Raw genomic sequence first — 19946 nt, 5'->3', positions numbered from 1 at the left:
TTAAATGTGCATGTAGATTCATAATTTAATCAATATAACAATGGCCTTTGTGTATAAATGGGCACAATGAAAGGAGAGAAGTTGAATGAGAAAAGTTCAATCTGAGCCCGGTCTATAAAAAAAAGAAAAGGAATTGACTCAGCACGTCTGATCCCGTCAGGCTTGCAGGCCTCTAGTTCCCAGGGCATGATGAGGTGGGAAAGTGTGTTCTCAAGAATGAGGAAGAGGCCGAGTCTGGGTCAGTATTACATCTGAAGCTTTGCTGGTGGGTTTGTGCGCTTGAACTACAGCCCCTCTCGAAGTTTTCCTTCTTCTGATTCTGGTTATAAAGTTTCACACATTCACTTCCTATGGCCGGCCATCTTTGCCCCGGGAACACCACAGACGGGTAAAGTTTGAATAAAACCATTAAAACTCATTTTGAAGTGGTCATCATTTATATGTTTTAAATGCCTAGTGTGGAGGATTACAAGAAACCTTCGGTCAGTCACATCTAATATACCATATCAATGACAGAAGAAAGTTGTAATCGCACGATTTTTACCTGGAGCTCAATGGTGTCATAGCGCTAATAAATCATTAGGGCAAGAAAATAGAAAGAGGTGGTTTCCATTCATCACACTGCACACATGCCCTGATGAGTACAATTCCTCTTAACCAAGACAACCACATATTCTGTCTGCAGGACAGGTATGTAGAATGCCATGTACTTGGCAATACAGATTTCCCTGTAAGGTAAAATTGCTTTATAATTAAAAGATAATTATAGATGGCTGTGCAACTGAAACCAGTGTTAATTAACTACGCCTGTAGATTGCTTCAGGGCTTTCATTCCGGATTTTAAGAAGACGGTGTCAACAATTTGTCAAAAACGGGAACGCGGGAAAGCGTCGGAACGCAGTACTCACGAAAAGAGCACGATGCCGGTGTTTGCCATGGCGTAGGACAGGCCTAGGATGCCACTGCCCATGATGGCGTTGCTCAAGTTGAACACGGACATCCCGAAGGAGGTGTGGCCGGGATGCTGCTCGGAGAGAAGAGAAAGAGGGAAAAAAGAGAGAGATATGTGTGTGAGGAAAACACAATTAACAGCGGAGAAAAGTCTACCTTTGAAAATAAAATGTCTCTCAGATAATGGATGGCGCATTTAAAACTGGAAACACATTTGTAAACGTTGCAGAAAGAGAGACAGTTTGGCAACGGGGAGCAAACCACACAAGACTTTAATGCAACTAGTAAATACCTTTTAACCCACGACGAAAAACACACCCTCTCGTTCTTCTACACTGTTGCTACCAGTTCCTCAGTGCGAGTTATTACGTTTTATTGACTGCAGAGCACATATTTGTGGTTTGCTAACATACTGCCATACCAGCTTCTAGTGACCTTCATGGCTGTTCGCACAGTGACTAACAAGCTCCATCATGTGGCTGCCTTTCAATGAACTACTTACATATTCTTCATGGTACTCTTCGTATTTCTTCTTCTTCATCAGCCCATTTGACAGGAACTTCTGGCTTTCTCCGTCCTCATTTTCGTCCATAAACTGACTGCACGGACCAATAAAAAAAAGAAGAAGGAAAGAAATGAACATGTGCATACACAGTAGAGAGCTCCCTTTTTTATTATGTCAGCTTTTATGTCACTTTTGATGACACAACATGTCAAAATCCTGTAGCCTTTGTGTTGTGTTCAAGAGCGAACAGAAGAACTGTTTAGATCAGTTGACCTCTGTCAGAGCTGGTTTTAAAGCTTGGTGTGTTAATGCTTAATTTACTTTGAGAGTATAAAAACTTGCCACCTCACACCTTGTCAATCAACACTGTTAGGTCACTCTGAGCAGCTGCCGTAAACGCCGCTCTAATAACTTAATTACAGCTTGGGTAGGTAACATTAAAGCAACTAGCAAAAAACAACCCTAAATCAGAGAAATGCCATCCTGGTTTCATTGGGTTTCTCTCAACCCCTTATGTCAGCCACAGAAGAAGAGTTTCTAGTTTACACAATGTTTAAGAATAAATGTCACACCCAAATTGTAAATAAATTGATAGAAATATGCCTGGAGTTGTTTAACAAAGTCAGTAACAGAGCTGCATAGTCAAATCACTGCTCTTTGGACATCATGGTTGCTGACCTGTCGGTGGTGGCCTTCTCAGAGTCGATGGGGTCCGTGTAGCGGTCGGTCAGGCTGTCGGTGCTGTCGTCATCACCCTCGGTGGAGACTTTCCTCAGCTCCATGCGATCCACTGCTCCCGGCATAGTGGTGCGCAGCGATGGCGAGAGGCAAAGAACAGCGGTTTTCTTTTTGGGATTTCAGGTTTTACAGTTCACAAAGCAGTGATGTGCTTCTTCCTCAACCTTTGCTAGACCTCTGCTAGACTAGAAAAAGACCTAGAAAAACAAAACAACAGGAAACATTAGAGGATAGTGACTATGATGGTTTTGAAGGTTTCTGTTCACATCTTAAACAACAGTGGCTACTGGCCCAAGTCTTGAACAATCACTGGCACTTAAGTTCACCGCAGGAGTGGCCACTTTCAGCTGATAATGGGCATGCGGATGTATGTGTTGTCTGGCTTCATCATTCTAAACGGGGGCCTTTTGGCCTTGAATGAAGAACACTTTTGAGTGAAATGGGGCCCGCTACCTTGCAAATCAGTCTATCTCGTTTCCTGGAACTGAGGTTTGTTACGTTAGCTTGGAGAGGAAAGCTGGGACATGATGCAAGCTTGGTGCCTCATGCAGCTTCACTAACACGAGGCAGGGCTGAAGTCCTGCCAGGTTTATTGCTCTTTCCATTTTACACCAGCTTGATTTGGGGCATATATTTTGTTTACAATGACTGTTTGTAAAATACAAGTAATAAAATACAAATATCTTCTGTCTTTAGGAAGATATTACAATGTTGACGTACGTAGAGATTACCGACTGGAGTCAACAAACCCTAAAACAAGGTCATGGATGCAATAAGTTCAAGAGGCCGCCTGGCCGCCACCATCAACAGAAAGGGTGTTCATGTACGTACATGCTGGTCTACTCAGCCTCACCCACTACCATTAAAGAAAATAGCACCGCACAGAAGAACACACATTTTCCATCAGTAGCATTCATTGAGTTATGTAAGGACAGAAAAAAGACAGACAACAAAGCCTGTATGATTTGTTCATGCTACTAACAAGCCAAATTATTTACAGTGCTGTTCGTCACTCACACAAAGAGCTCTTTGATTGGGTAGAGGGAAAGATCCCAAGTGCTACTCAACGACATGCAACCCAGGGAAAGCACAAACCATAGCAACAAGAACACAACCACAACAACGGAGGTGTCACGCGAGAAAAGTGTCGCTCCGAAATTCTCCTTTGTTTAGAAGTATTTACGGCAGCAATTGTGTGGTGTCGATCCCAGTGGAATGCCACTGGAATGAGCGCAGTTTCAAGTTTTAGTGAAAATATCTGGCTCTTGAGCAGCTAAACCAGGCAGCAGAGGAAGTCTGATTGTATAGAAGTCTATGAGAAAATGACCCTACTTCTCACGCGATTTGTAACTTTAGTAAACATTGTAAACATGAGTTTATGGTCTCAATCATAGTTTCAACATGATGTGTATTTAATAAATTATGGTCCCTTTTAGAGTAAAAACAGGGTAAGCTTTAGGGCGTGGCTACCTCATTGTTGACAGGTCACCACAACGGTGTCCGTTCTAGGAGTTGTCCGTGCTTTTGTTTACAACCCTTTCACAGGGTGTTTTCAGTTCATTAAAGTCTAAACATGTCTTATTCAGCATTTGGTTCTACTTGAAGCCAAGATGGCGACAGACAAAAACAAACGTGCTGGTGGTGACCAAAATGCTAAACTGAGGCCTACAAAACTGTCCCGGTGACTACGTCCACTTATTTATTTTATACAGTTAATGGTCTAAATGTGTCTCTGTGTTCACCAGCTAATCGCTAACTTTGTCTGTCTGCCGTTTGGTGCTTAAAAAGTAGTGACCAGTCGGTTTTCTCAGAGAAAAAACAGCCACGAAAACAACACCATAAAAGTGGTGAAAGTGAACCGAAACAGGACAGTTATTGAAAGGAAATCCAAAGCAAAGAGGTGAAAGATACATAAAAAGTGCATATTTTCCTATACTAATAAATTGTTATTTTTTTACATGTAAGCAGAATGTAGCTGGTCGTGGTGGGACAACTTTTTAGACAGTCGGGTTGTTTAATCTTCATCTTTTAGATATGAATATGATAAGCTTCATCATATTTTGTAAAACTATCATTGGTTTTGTCTGTAACATCTCAAAGTAACTGTAAATCAAAAGTTCAATATTCCCCTCAGAGATGTAGTGACGTGTTACTATAAAGTAGTATAAATGGCAAATACAAAAAGTACAAGTACCTCTAAACTGTGCACAAGAGGTTGTGTTCTTGTGTCTATGGTTTGTGTTTTCCCTAGGTCACTACTTTAAAAACTACCATGAATGCTTGTTAAGCAACAGCCTCTACCGCAGGAAGTGGTTTAGCAGCAGTATCTTTCCATCACAATGTGTTTTCAGTCAACATGCCATTATGTATCCACAGAGAGCTTTCCATTGTACAACAAGGTGATCAGCTGCAAACTATGTCGGAGGTGTTAGAACTCTCCACCTGGCTGGTGCAGCTAGACCCACAGAATTCGGCCGCTTTAAGCCGACAGAGATCAAGCGGTTACATTACCGTTAACAACCACATCACACAGGTCAGTACACCTAATCTCTCACTGTCGCTCTCTGCTGCGTGGCAAGAGAGATGCGGGGAATAGTTCTCACTTTCCATTGCCAAGGAGGATTAACCTGTCCAACTTGGTAAACGTCATGCGTTCTGGAGTTTAATGCCACCGTTGTTACAACCATAACATTACAAAAGCACACGTTTGGCAGCGTGCTGCGGAGGCCCCAACCCCCGATCTATGGAGCTGAAACTGACTGCAGTTCACACCTACAAGTAGTGTGTAAAATACATCTGGAGTGGGCACATTTACATTGAATTGAATTCTCCCAAAACAGACAGCGCACATCTGCCACACAGCTGTAAAATAAGACTGCTTTGGCTATTTGCATACTGGACACAAATCCAAATGAGACTGCAGAGAAGAGAGATAATTATGCTAATACTGTATCCAGAAGCACACGTGTCTGACTACCTCTGAAAGTGGCCTGAGCACTCGGACCCAACTGGGTCCTCAGAGTGTCGTGGTTTGCCTCCACACTTGTGTTTACAGCTGCAAAACACTGGCCAAAACACACAACTTAGATTCTGCATCTATTTCACAATTGCAGAATATATTTCTTCAATTGCCTCGCAGTACAACTGCCTTCGATATTATGATCTGTATTTTCAGTTGGTCAAACTGCTGTCACTGAAGTACACGCCTGGTGACTTGTGAAATTAGAAACCCAAACCAAAACCACCAGTAACCGCACTTCCTGTTGTAAGCAGCTTCACCAAGTGACCTTAAAAATAAAACGACAGCAGGAAACAACTGAACGAGTCAACATGTTTAGAAAAGAAGATCAGGACCCGTGATAGGACCAAACAGTCAGTGAAAACAGAAAAAACAACAACACTGATTTGCTCTAAATTTCCAAACTTGTCCATCATTTCAAAATAAAATAAGAAGAAATATTAGATCACTTCCTCCAACAAAGAGTTTTCTAAGCCTCATGACTTTCCTCTGACAACACTCCTATCTTACACATCCTCCATCCAAACAAACTCTTGCATCAGCCACCACCTGAGAGAAAAATTCCTTCCAGCGTAGCACACTGCAGTAACTTCGGTCTACTTCACTTGTAACAGTCTGAGCCAATGTGTGCTACTCAAACACACCCTGCTGCAGCTAGAGAAGTCAAGAAAAGGCTTTTGCTCCAAAATAATAGCTTGGAGAAGATTTATTTTCCTTAACAACAAGCGTATTGCTATTTTTGTATGGTTGGTAACCTTAATTTCATGCACAGTATAACTCACATTTTTCAAGCAGAGCAGGCATACTCACTTACTTAAAAATTCCGTAAAGAGGTTCCTGGATTGTTTCTTTTATTTTCTTTTTTTAATTGATTTATTCTCGAGATAGTTGATAGAAAAGTGAAAGGGTGAGGAGCTGCAGCTTTTTTGTATCTCAGGTGAGAAAGCAGGCTTTTAAAATGGAGGAGGGAGGGCCTGTGTCGACCAATGAGGACAAACAGAGTTCACCCAGGCCCCTCCTTCGTGCACCCTCATAACTCCACCATACACACACAAACACACAACCGTGTACTTCTATCTTTGTGAGGACAGTTACTGACATAATACATTCCCTAACCCCTTACCCCAACCTAAATTTACCCTGAACCTTAAATCAAAGTATGAACCCTTAAACTGGCCTTTAGAGGTGAGTTCCAGGGAGGACTGGACAAAATGTCCTCACTTTCCAAAAATGTCCTCACTTTCCAAAAACTTTAAGTGGTCCTCATGAAGATATCTGTACAAGTACACACACACGTTTGTCTGCCCTAACCAAAATGAGCTTTTACACTTATTGATAGATGGACTGACAAACAGACAGCGAGACAGAGTGCATCAACGCTGTTAAATACCCATGGTTGTTTCAAGACGTGATCACATGACATGCCACATGACTACCCAGTTTATACTGGGTAGTCCCAGACTATTGGAGTGACAAGGCCATGGTCACAGAGAGCTGCTGGCTGACCATAGGTGAACTGGTGAACTGATCTCACACACACACACACACACACACACACACACACACACACACACACACACACACACACACACACCCCACCACTTGAAACAACTGATTTTGTCGCCACTGTACCGTCTCATCTGTACCCTCCCCACAAAAAAACCCGACACACACAACTGTTTGAACACGCAGCTGCACAGACTGGGTAGGCTGTGCCGCCGGCCGACCAATCGCGGGACAGCTTTGGGGATGTCGCCATGCCCAAGGTCATGTTCATGTCAGGGATGATGTTTTATCTCTGTCCACTTTGTAATGCCCTTCAACAGGAGGAATTGCAGTTTGTTCTGCAGCAGCTTAGAAACTTCTATATTGATTGAGTGAAAACAAAGTCTCTTAACTGTGTATAAAACATGAAAACCCCAATCCATGTGGTTGAATTAAAAACATCCAAATCTTCAATTGTGCCTGTAAAAGTGAGACTTCCTGTCAACAACAGCCACAAAACAAAGAAGGAGAATAGTAACACTATTGTCTGACGGCTTCTCACCTTAATTTAAGACAATATTTGATATATGACTGTACTGTGAAGCAGTGAAAAGACTAACAAAGACTGTTTGTTGAATTTTATTTTGTTTCTGTCAAATTTAAATGAAGTGTGTTTCACAACGACCAGCGAGGTAAAATTACGAGAGCATATTCATTTTATGTTTTATAATAAATTGTAATAATTGTCCAAGTCCCATTATATAATCACTTCAACTCACGTCACATTGCATCCCACCGGAGGAGGGGCAAAAAGCATGTCCACCCCGGTGTCATGTTTCCATCGCTGCTGATCAGAGCTGGAGCCGATAAATACCTGAGACTACTGCAGAGTTATATATGTCCCTGGAATGAATGACGATTGTAGCCTTTCCCACTAAAGACAAAAGCCAGATGTTAGTGGGTGTTAGTAGGTTTCTTGTCCAGTGGGAAAGGGGCTCAAGTAAGGCTGTAGCTGTAAAACTCAAGAGTGTACTGAACTGAGAAAAGGTGTCTTTTCTTGTTCATGAGTTCAACTTTTCATTTGTAAGAGCTATTTAAGTTTCAAAGTCCTAAACAAATAATCAAACCAACCACAGAATAACTTAGTAGAGCATGCTTAAAACAAAACTTAAAGGAGTCTGTTTAAGTTTCTGACTTTCACTGACTTTAAATCCACTCAAAAAAAAAGAAATGCAGCAAGCAGTCTAGTAATGTGGGTATTGGTATATCAGGAAAAAAAGTGAAGGCATAAGAAAAGTGACACTTTCTATATACAGTTATCACTATAGAAAACAACACAGCTAAGTGAACGGCAGTGAAAGTCAAATTCCCACAAAATAGTGAACTTGCCACTGCGATCCTCACTGCAGCTGCAGGGACATTCCTTAAATGGCATCACAGTTCTTAAAGTGTGTGTGGGGCTTCATACACACACACATACACACACACACACACACACACACACACACACACACACACACACACACACACACACACACACACAGCCAATCACCTATGAATACAAAGCTGTCACTGAGCCAATCCCACAACATACCAAACAGGGACGAGGTTAGCTTGGGGGGTTGGGTAGGTCACAGACTTCCGAGCAGAGCCGGCTATAGAAGTGACTGAGCTCAGTGCTTGAGGTCAAACATATCATGAAAACAATCATAGAGGGGAGAACTGTTGATCAAAGTCTTTTGTCACCGTGTTGGAAACTTAGCAAAGTCCGACGATATGTCACTATTATATTGTGTTTGGGATTGAGACTTCAAACTTGTCTGTGATACAAAGTGGGGGCATTTACCAGACAGAGACACTCAATTGCCTGTTTGGGTGCAAATTACTATATTTTGTGTGTATACATTGCAAAATTGTATTTCCCTAGATAATACTATTTATGACAGGAATATCTTATGCAAGAATGATCATCACTGAGTATTTTATTAGCTAGGTTGGCTTTTGACTCTTTGAAATTAATAGGTTTAGTTTGGTTAAATTGGGACATGATGAATTGTCAACCTTAATGCAGCTGTGTCTTCCAGATAAATATGTATGTTGTATTCAACAGAACACACCCTGAAAACGTCCCTTATTTACTGACCGATCTGAACAGTCTGGTCCAACTTTGACGTCTTTGCAAGGTCTCCTCCTCTTTTGCTTTCCAGCGAATGTTGATACATTTTCACCCAACCTCCTTTGTCATCTTGCCGAAAGTGCCCACGCAGTTCACTTATTGCTCAGTTAACTTTCCAAAGAACAGTACTTATAGGTTTTGGGCAGGTAATTTCTGTAGCAGGACCATAACAAGAAGTGTTGACATCAGCTGGTCAACATAAGGCCAACGGGGATGTTTCCGTCATGGATCCAGGGGTTATTAACCTCCACTTTTGGGACCAAAACATCTCTGACGTGACACCTTGGACTAGAACTTGTACCCTCTGCTTGTTTGAATGGATGAATATGTCCCCCACTCACACTTACATCTGAAAGCACATCAGCCTGTATCTTTGTTGTGCAGCCGACCACCCCAATGACTCTCTTAGTGATCATTATGAGCTAAAATCTAAAATAAGCTTATGGCCCATGTGACTGGCTGCAAATACAACACACAGTGTGCTGGTGAGTCATTGGCCAGATGACAACCAAAACACAAACTTACCTTGGAATATCTAAAAAGGGTAAGAAGTGGTGAAAGGTAAAAACGTGCGTTTATTCAATTATAATATTTAAATCTTAGTTTTACGTTTTATGGACAAAGGCGGAATTTCACAGGTTTAAGGCAACAGGTATTTTTGTCCCCTGCTTGTAGAATCTATCAGCACTATGCAAATGTTTGCAAGTAGGCGTCTGCCATATGATGTAACATACATCATATGACATTTAGTCATGATTATTTGTAGAAATGTGTTGAACGCTTATTTTTTCCTCCGGACAGCCTCAGGACAGTCATTTAAAAAAACAAATTATTTTTTCAAACTAGGTCGGTAACTAATAAATTGCACATATTCCCACACCTCACGGGATCTGCACATCGTAACCACAGTCCTTCACTGGAGGCCGCAATGCAAATGTAATGAAGCAGTTTGGAGGTGTATCTGTTAAAGAGGAAAGGAGGTCTGGTGATTCATTCTTGACACAACCAGCCTGCTTTTTAACTGCTAAACTCATTTATAAAAACAATTAAAAAAGAAAACTGACATTAAAAAAAATACACAACTTAATTAATTGCTGAATTGACTCACATTGCATGAGCACCACTAGCAAACTAAACTCAGTAAAAAATCCCCAACATCATGGTGCTGTGTCCGGGGAGGACAGACGGATCCATAAGTCAATGGGATGAGTTGCTCAAAATCACACTTTCTCTTTGATGTCTTGAACCTTAAATCCCTGCATCCCTTTCTAAGAGAGGAAACAAATAGAAAAATAGATATACTATATACCAGGGGTCGGCAACCTTTGTGACATGGAGTGCCAGTTTGAAATTTTCTTCTCATCTAGTGTGCCATTATCAACAATAACGCAAGATTAAATTATGACACAAAATACAAAAACATTTCCAATATACCTGGAATTTTATTCTATCCATAGAGCACATCTCAAAACAATAACAGTATATCTGTATTCTTAACAAAATAGCCACATCAACATTTCAAAGACATGAACAAACAGCTACACATTTAAACTAAAACTAAGTGTAGGCTGAGGCAACATCAAATGATCAGATGCCTACCAGACAGTCAGTGTGATCCCTGGCCCTGCTTTGCTTGACTGAGCTCTGTGATCTGGGGCTTGTAGTTAGTTACTTTGAGATGCAAACATGCCTCAGAGTGCTCCGTTGTTAACCGACTGCGGGTGGGGCTGAGCACATGTTTCATGTGTGAGAACACCTGCTGACTTCTAGCTGACGTGGGAATGTCCTTTATTCGTGACTTGATCGTTTCTTTATTTGGCAAGCTTTCAAAAAGAGCATCTGACTAACTGAGAAAAGCCTCCTTAATAAATTCGCCATCCGTAAACGGCTTCCCATGCTTTACAATGCAATGCGATAGCTTGCTTCTGTCCCGTGATTTTTAGCAGTGGTAAAAACCTTGAAGGAGCTAGCTTGTTTTTCATACCTGGACACAGCACGTTTAATTGACTCTGCTTTGTCTGCTTGGTCTTTGAAGGTCTTCTCGTGCTTCGTCTCAAAATGACAATTAACACTTGACGTTCGGCACACAACATTCTCACAGCATAAAGTGCACACAGCACGGTCCTTCAAAAATATAAAACCAAACTCTTGTGTCCAGCAGGACTGGAATGCCCTAGTTTTAGCCTTTTCAGCAGCCGGCGTTGCCATTGTTCACAATATCATGCTCTGTCATTCATTCATATGTTAGCACAAAGACAGTGGACAGCGCGCTTGGTCATTCACTTTGATCTGAAATTCGCGCGCCTGCAACCTAACTGACCAATGGCCACACTCCAACATCAAATGCACGCAGTGGTGTCCTCCGGGTCCTAGTGCCGACCAGTAAAGATGCAGGACACAGTCACACATACAGGCAGTCAAACGCTCATAGACACAGAGGCAGATACTTTTATTTTGAAAACGGGACAGATAAAGTGAGGATCGTAATAACACTGAGGTGCCAGCGTGCCAGTGTTTATGCCGCGGCGTGCCACCCGTGCCAAAGGTTGCCGACCCCTGCTATATACTATAGCAAAGCAAAACAACAAAAGCGATCTGTATCGGCCAATATGGTTTAACCCCACCCAAGCAACCATAGCTACTGCTGAAGCATCTCATGTACAGCAGGACAGATTAACAGTTGTTGGTTATGTTAAGTGAAGCAATTTGGGAGGCTGCTGTGCTTTGTCATATTATGTAACACTTGAGTCCTGGGGGCAACAAACGGTGAGGCAGCAGAAACACAACCACATCAAACTAGAAGGGAGAACCACATACATCTGTGTTGAACTACAAGATCCAGTCAGTGCTTCCACTGTGTCATCTGTGGCACGCTGAGACAACTCCCTCGTCCTTTCTGTAGCCTTTTCACACGTCTCCCCTGGTGGACGCATGTGGACCATGCCATTGTTCACCATTAACATCTGGTTCCAAGAAATCAAGTGGTCATTTTTTTTTCTTTATTCAGGTTTTAAGTAGGAAAACAATAACATATTTTATAGATTTCCATTTTAAATCATTATGTTTTGTTTTACTCTACATTTAACCTAGAAATCCTCCCATGCAGGAATTTATTAAATCTGATATATCAGGAGCCCTCTGATATTTCAAGGAGATGCCAATAGTCAGAAAGTACTCCGAGAACTCTGAGCCACTGGCTTATGTTCAGCGGCATATTTCTGACTCTCCAACTCAACACTCCTAAGCCCGCACAAATTGGCACAAAGCTACGCCAAATTAAAAATTTCAATCCATCCAACAGTTGCTGTGATATTTCAGTCTGGACTAAAGAGCCGTGCCGCTAGCATGGCTAAAAACCCTCAAGTGTGCGACCATGTCCCAAAAGATGAGCCAATGTCAAGTGTTTTATCCTCTTCACACAATAGGAGCTAAGCGTTGTAGCACATGCCTTTCTGCTGAGCTTTGACAGCTCTAAGTTATGGATGTACGATACATGAGCAGAAGTAATAAGACTGCAGTACTTCCTCGAGGAATCGCTGAGCTGGTAGGACCACTTTTCTGTCTTCTTGACGACATCTTCACGGGAAGCTCGAACAAACGCAGCATTTGAAGATGTGCGGTGGATGCCGGTCACTTCTATCTCAGGACCTGGGTATTTTATCCAGCCTGGAATGAGAATGGACATCTAACTGTCCCAAGCATTAACAACTGTCATTCTTGACATATCTACAACAAAGGGCCATAAATCCACGGGAGCTGCAGTGCAGGTTCACTGAAATCCAATAAGGTACAGCACAAAAGTTAACAGAGTTTCTTATCACCGACTGATCCAACGAGGAAAACTTCAACTAATAGGTTTTTGTATGTTTGAAATCTGTTGAAAGCAGAAAGAAGAAATTCTTGGAAAGCGGGCAAAAAGAATCACGAGCGAAGGACATTAGCGTTTGACTGAATCAAGGGTTTCTATGCAGAATCTGGTGAAACAAATCCCACAGCGGTCTGAGCCAAAGACAAACCAAACATACTGTCAAGAACTCCTGACTTCAGTAAACAGCAGGCCCTTGGTAAACACTATATCGGCCTTTTGTACACGAGCCTGGTGTCCTGACCTCGTTTGTCAACTCGCTCCGTTCGTCTTATCAGTCAGAATTGATCTGCCCGCTCTCGATGACGTCGGCATCCTGCTTTGTGACAATATTTTTTCAATACTTCAATACTTTTCAAACTCAAGGTTTCGACCTCGACTTCAGTCGGAGGAGTGGGGCTGAATAATTCCGAAAAAATTGTGGTAGGCCCTATTGTGATGAGTGTGCAGCCCTTAAGGAGGTGGACACTGAAATGTCCCTACGGTCATTTTGTCCGATATTTAAAAAGCACCTGTTTAGATGACCTTAGTTTCTGTTTGACTAAAAGAAAGTTCTGTCCGTGCTTTTCCAGCATGTGTCCACTAGCAAAACACCACTGTCAGTGTAATTCGAGAGCACACAGCCGCTGCTTTTGTCTAAACATCTGAGTCACCTGCACCGAGACGTCACTGGCCACCGAGCACCTGGGACAGATTTCTCATTCAGCGGGACACCACAGTCACAGAATCGTTTGCACCACGATGAACGCTGGCCAAATTAAACAGAGCATGACAAACACTTGGCACAGAACATTGTACATTTACAAGTTTAGAAGTAAAGTGCAGATGGGGTAATACACATAACTAATGTGACTGCTTATTTAAAGATAAGATAATCCTTTATTAGTCCCACAACGGGGACATTTACAGGATTACAGCAGCATATAGTAGTATAGTGCAAACAAGAGACACAATAAAATATCAAAACAAATATTCTAAATAAGTCAATAAGTAATAAAACAGTCAGGAATATTAACTAAGTAAAAAAGAAATCCACAATAACTAAAATATGATATATAAGACTGTCGTCGTGACCTGTCCCCACCCTAGTTGTCGTTTCTATATCCAACATATTGTACTAAGTGTCTGCCTATAAAAAAGACAAATATTGACATTTTGTGGGTTACAAAATTCAGAATTCGTCTCATTAATTCAACTGACACGACCATTTCTACAATCTCTACTAGCAGGTCAAATGAAGTGTAGCAGAAGCTGAATGGCATGTTCTTTAACATTATGCAAATATGAATACATCATTTAGGTCAACTGGTTTTGTGGTTTTGGAGCAAGTCATGGTCAAATGCTGGGTAAAAGTGATACTCGTTACCCTGAAAGGTTGAAAGAAGATATATACGTTTCTAAAATGTGACGTTTCTACGTAAAAAACCTGTGGACCTAACATTCGCAGAGGACGTTAGCACATCATTAGCGTTAGCATTTCTATGCTCCGTTAGCCACTGAAGGTATACTGAGTGTAAACACATGCTGCTTCAGCTTTTGAATGATTGTAACAGTGAATAAAGACCTACCCGGTTTTACAGGAACAGTGTTGTCCCTTCATTTATTTGTTTTATGTCTTGATCTCCAGGTGATGTGGTGGTTCACTTTAACACTGTGCTTTGTAGCTTTAGCTTCTATCTTTCATCTTCAACCTGTTTTCTGAATCAGTTTGACATCCTGGATATATCCTTCAAACGCATATTGTAGATCCTTCGGTCTGCTTGTCTCTGAAATCGCTTTTCCATTTTCCCAAATATTAGATAATATTGCTTCAGGGTGTGCAGTTAGTGACAGTGTGGGCTCCATTGTAGCTCTGACAGCTTGACATGTTGCAAAGGGCCAGGGCTTAGAGAAGCTTCAATTTGATCATCCAAAATGCACAATAAGAAAACACAGTTCTCTGACAGATTTCATCCTCCTCTGTGTGTCCGTTTACAGGACAGTGTGGGGATCTTCACTGTGTCAAAAATGCATTTGTTCTGTTGCATCAGTGACCATGAACCTGGTGGACCATGCTCTGATCATTCAGAGGCCTCGTGGTGTTGGACGTTACTGCTGACACCATGTTGAAAGAAAGTAATGACATCACCTCCCACTTCTTGATCCCTCCCTAGGATTGGGTACGACTTTATCAATTGCAATTCTACAAATTTTCTCAGATTCTCTTTAGTTAAAATGTAGATAAAGTGTATAAATGTGCACAAGTTGAATGTTGGCTGTTTGCAACAGGTTATTACCTTTACTAGACACACAATATGATAGCTGTAAACTGAAGCAGCTGTTTGTGCGAACGCCCCTTCATGTTTATGAGATCTTCAGCAAAACACTGAACCCCCATAGCTGACCTCTGACCCCTTGACCACCACGTGGAGGTTGAGAAAAAAAGGGACTTTCCTTGCAACGTTTCACATAAAAAAAGAAAAGAAAAGCTTTGATGCATCCTGTTGCTTTGTGAACGTTACAAGTGTGCTCAATGCACACTCCATTCCATTGACTTACGCAATCAAGCAGGTAAAAAATAGGCAGCTCTACATCGTGTACCACCTTCTCAGATTTCAATTTCATGTGTGGAAAGTGTTTTGGAAAACTGCCAAATGTTCCTGTCCTTCGTGGCACTGCCTCGCTGCGTCTTTGTTTGAATGATATCCGCAACTTTTGATAACTGACTCGGAATCTGGCTCCCTGGCTCATTTGTTCATCCGCGCTGTAAGTTACATCAGCCAGCACCAGCAGCGGTTCAACCGGGCCCAGCCTCGCAAGTGTCATTCAGGTCTCCCAAAACAGCCAATGAGGAGCGAGAATCCCCACCCAAGCTCTGCACTGCTGCCAGGTGTTCAAACCTGTGCTGACATTTTCCCTCACCTGCAGCTTTGTAGAGTCACTGAACTCTAATGTTTTAGAGTGTAACATTAAAGGGGCTCACCACCGTTTTTACACATGAAGTTTGGTTTATTCGTCAGAAGGACTTCTACTCAGCCTGTGACTTTAAATTTGAGAAAATAACCTTAATGATGTCATAGTGATGTCATCAGGGTTACCTCAGCTTCGTCTTGAGACTTTTAGAGCTCTTTTTTTTATCAGAAAGCCGGCGTGACAAACGTGGCAGTTGGAGTTTTAAAGATGTAGGTGTCAGGGAGGGTCTAACGTGAGAAAACCATCCAGGTGCATTAAGGGAAAGGTAGGATCCATACTACGGACTTAAACTCAGTATTTCTCAGCTTTTGTTAATTCAATTTTGACCATTCTCTTTTTAATTTGTCTCTTGCATGGCCCCCATCTTTGTGGATGTGCAATACTAAATGGCTTTCAAACTAGAGGGATTAATAATGTAATGTTACAGATTACCATTTAAACTTTAATTACACTTTATTTACTCTGTGCTCCATTTTGGTTGCAGTCTCGCAAAGTGTCTATATGGTTTCTTCTGTAAATGACATCTGAGATCTTTCTTGTTTTCTGTTTTTTCAGCCCTAATCATACTTTTCTTTCAGGAAAACTTTTCTGTGCGTGCATGCATGCAGCCTTTACTACAGCGGTTCCTCAAAGGTAGCAATAAAACACACCCACTGGGGAATTATTACTACTGGAGATACTTTTAAAAGCTATGTGACAAAGATGTAAGTGGAGCTTCATTAAGAGAAGACATTACCAGATCAGTTCTTCCTGTCGTGGAAGTACGGTGCAAATCGAGAACAGAGCGGTGAAAGTGGACCGCCACTGTGTGGCAACCGGGTATTTTTAGCAGTCAGAAGGCCAACGACAGAATCTGAACTCACCACTTAAAAACATGCCTTCACCGAGACATTCTCCCCGGCTCAATCTAGTCTTTGTTTGTAGCCACGAGCAGCCGCTCTGCTGCTTGTAGCTGGGATTGTGGCGAGTTGGTTCAAAATGCTTAGGAGAATGAACATAAAGTATCACAGCAGAGAATGTGACAACAACAACAAATCCTCCTTAAAAGACCTAAATGCCTGTCTAACCCAATTCTTCCTCCGAGTTATTACCAAGCAGCAGAAGAAATGACGAGTGAGATAAGTTATAACATAAAAGAAAGCTAAACAGCTCATGGGATGTGTTTTTTTTGGAGATGAAATCAACTTAAAACAATATTTCCAACCGGATACTGCAGCAGTTTGAGGCTGTTTGGAGTCATGACACATGTATTAGCCTTCAGTGAGCGCTGCAGGCCACACTATACTGCCGTTACATAAAGCCACGACCTATATCATAAGCTACCGTTATTCATACCCCCCACCCCCCAACCCCCTGTCCCGTGTTGATCCCTTCGGGGTGGGGGAACTTCGTATCTGTGAAATTTGTGAGTTGCAAACACGCCGGAAGCACAAAGCAGCGGCAGAAATGATACAAAGTGGCAACGATCACAGTCCGCCTTTGTGTGATTTCTGTCAGAAAAAAAGGCGGACAGCAGCGCAGCAAGCGTGCACAACACAGCACGCACAGCGGAGTTTCACCCCGCAAATGCACGATTCAACCGGTGGACCCAATCGGGGAGAGCGTGCTTTTCAGCGTAATCGGACACTAAATGGCCACCGCGCGATATCACGCACCGTAAACGAAGACGCGTGTTTAGCGAGCAAGCGCAGCTTTATAGAGACTTCAGGCAACACCCTGCAAGAAGCGCCCCACACGGCGCTGCTGTCTCTCTAAACATGCAAACAATAAGCAAAACATGAAAAAGAGTATTTCAAACAAAAGCATTACACATGAGACTTCAAAAACAAATCTGTCATTTTTCTAGTGCTCTAACCCCGTCAGATCAATCATCAGAACTAAACCACCAGCCAGCGAGCTTGGTGTTGGTCACAATGAACCAGCAGATCTGCAGGGTTAGGATGTAAATAAATAAAAAGTAAAGGATTAGCTGTTTAAATGCTGGGGGGGGGGGGGGGGGGGTGGGGGGGGGGGGGGGAAGGATGAGGGGGCTTACCTAACGTCTCGGTGCGGCGGACAGCTGTAGCGGGCGGAGGAGAGGAGGCGGCGGACTAGTGGAGACAAGAGTTGGAGACCCTTCCCATTTAACAAGCGAAGAGACTGAGTGGAAATTTCCATCTGCCATGTGATGATGGCAACTCCTGAAGCGTCGTGTTACACCGCCAAACACTGACGGGTGTGTGTGTGTGTGTGTGTGTGTGTGTGTGTGTGGGGGGGGTCCTTATTCTCTCATGTACCTCCCCTCCCTCCCCAGGTAGTACCCATTTGGCAATACAATACACTTACTTATGTCGGGGAAAACGTCTTATTGACTTCAAAATGTCGATGTTTGAATGGATTCATCCGGGTTAATCTCACACACATATCTTGAGATATAATAGTCGTCGCGCACGTGCACAGAGGCCTTAATTGAGGGGGGGGGGGGAGTACATGACGTTCCAGATGAAAAAAAGAAAAAAGAGTGGGTTGCTTATGGAGTGTGCCCGTCTACTGACTGGGAATCCTTTGTTTACATTCCGCCCGGCCACGTTGTCCGCCGTGCACTCCCGACTCAAACCGCTCTAACGTGCTGTTAAAGGGGAAGTATAGTGAGGGGGGAAAAAACACTGGACGGATGCAAGAGGTGGGATTTGTTTTATAAACCGCGTGCGTTGTGGACAAAAGCTCAAGTGTCGTACTAAAGTTCACTTTTGAGGAGCGTGTGCTTTATTTCCGTTTCGTGGTGGACCTACTTCTCCTGCTGGAATAATACCGCTTCAAATATATTATATTATATATATTAGTGGTGCTTATGGAACAAGTGAAAATTCGCTCGTACGTCTTGAAATAAGATGTTATATTTAGGCTTTATGAGATAAAATAATTGATAATACTTTATTAGTCCCACAGCGGGGGAATTTAAACAAACAAACAAGCGACATAAGTAGTAGAACAAGATCAAAACAAGTATAATAAAGAAGTAATCACACAGTAAGTATAATAAATAAGTGAAACACGCAAAAAACAACAAAAAATATATTTGATATAATCGGACTGAATGGTTAATATTGCACAGATTATTTATGTTGCACAGTATAAAAAGAGCTATATTCTACTAGTATAAGAAAGTGTGTCGTAATAAGCCTGTAATGCTCAAAAGAAGTATTTTTTTTCACTTAACAAGATATTCAAGACACGCTGTCTAAAAACAAATCCCTATACCTCCCTGAAATGGTACTTGTATGGTGATTCTGTCTGATACAAATTGTTATAAAATATTTTGACTAGTACTTAGACAAATATACTAAGACTTTGCGTTTTTGCAGTGCAGTGAAGTACTACTCAGATCTTTTACTTGAGTACAAGTTTACAAGTAGAAATACTCTTACTACTTATCTGAGTACTTGATGATAATAGGTTTGTTGTTTAAATTCCTGAATCAAAAACAGGTGATTATCAGCACCATAACTCTTAATCTGCCAGATATCGAAACAATGTTTCTTTTTGTCTCCTTTGTGCCCTTTTCCCCCCTGGACCAGAGTTCATCTGTGGATCAGGCAGTGTGTGTTCCTGTGAATTTTTCTTTAATTTCTTTGAAACCCAGTTTCCTTCTGTTTACTCCAGAAAAAGGGCAAGTATAAAACACGTCACTTTTTCTGTGCTAGAGGATTTTCTTTTTCCAAAGACAGAACAACCAGACTTCATGTGGAAAACAGGTATTTATAGAGTTAGTTTTTATTTCTGCGTCATGCCAAACATTTGGCCCCTTTCACATGGTTTTAGAAACACTGTATATCAAACATCAAATCTAAAATGTATGTATATATATATACCTTACTACAAAACAAAAAAGACCCAATAATGTATCCCCTTTAAGTAATATGAGTAATTTTATATATAAAAAGTACATGTCACAGATGAAGAAAGAAAGCAGATGATACAAGTCCCAGTCTCTGTGCATCTTCAATTTAAAAAAAATCAGTTTTCCTTTCATGTAATGAAAAGAAAAGTCTTGGGTGTTTTCTAGCAAAAAATAGGAAACAAAATGTAAATCCTTTTCTAGATCCTTGAGACGGAACATTGATGGCACACCTTTCTTCTTCCTGCCTGGATCTTTGACTATGTAATGTTCTCTGATACTTCCTCCTCCTCTATACACAGGGTGGAAAGAGGAAGCTGATGTCTGCTTGGCAACATCCGCCCGCAGTCTTCACCTCCTTCAATGCCAACAGGCGTG

The 19946-nt window shown here is 41.8% G+C and overlaps 1 protein-coding gene across 3 annotated transcripts in view; it reads right to left on the bottom strand.

Annotated features, from left to right (window-relative positions):
- slc38a4 (solute carrier family 38 member 4) overlaps window positions 1-17882 on the bottom strand; it is a 33914-nt gene extending 16032 nt beyond the window's left edge. Inside the window, exons 1-4 of one of the 3 annotated variants that reach the window (XM_068716963.1) lie at window positions 17727-17882; window positions 2135-2391; window positions 1454-1550; window positions 909-1024 (exon numbers count right to left, since the gene is read on the bottom strand). In XM_068716963.1, coding sequence (XP_068573064.1) covers window positions 909-1024; window positions 1454-1550; window positions 2135-2259 — 338 coding nt within the window. In that variant the 5' untranslated portion in view covers window positions 2260-2391; window positions 17727-17882. Of the gene's footprint in view, window positions 1-908; window positions 1025-1453; window positions 1551-2134; window positions 2392-6023; window positions 6366-17726 lie in introns of those variants that run through there. The other 2 variants (XM_068716962.1, XM_068716961.1) reach the window with 2 other exon arrangements.
- Window positions 17883-19946: the final 2064 nt, after the last annotated feature.

Source organism: Cebidichthys violaceus, unplaced genomic scaffold, assembly GCF_023349555.1.
Source record: "Cebidichthys violaceus isolate CVI_PGR_0920_01 unplaced genomic scaffold, fCebVio1.0.p SCAF_21, whole genome shotgun sequence".
Lineage (NCBI taxonomy): Eukaryota > Metazoa > Chordata > Actinopteri > Perciformes > Stichaeidae > Cebidichthys > Cebidichthys violaceus.
Note: the sequence above shows the minus strand (reverse complement) of the source record. Positions and strands in the feature narration are given on the sequence as shown.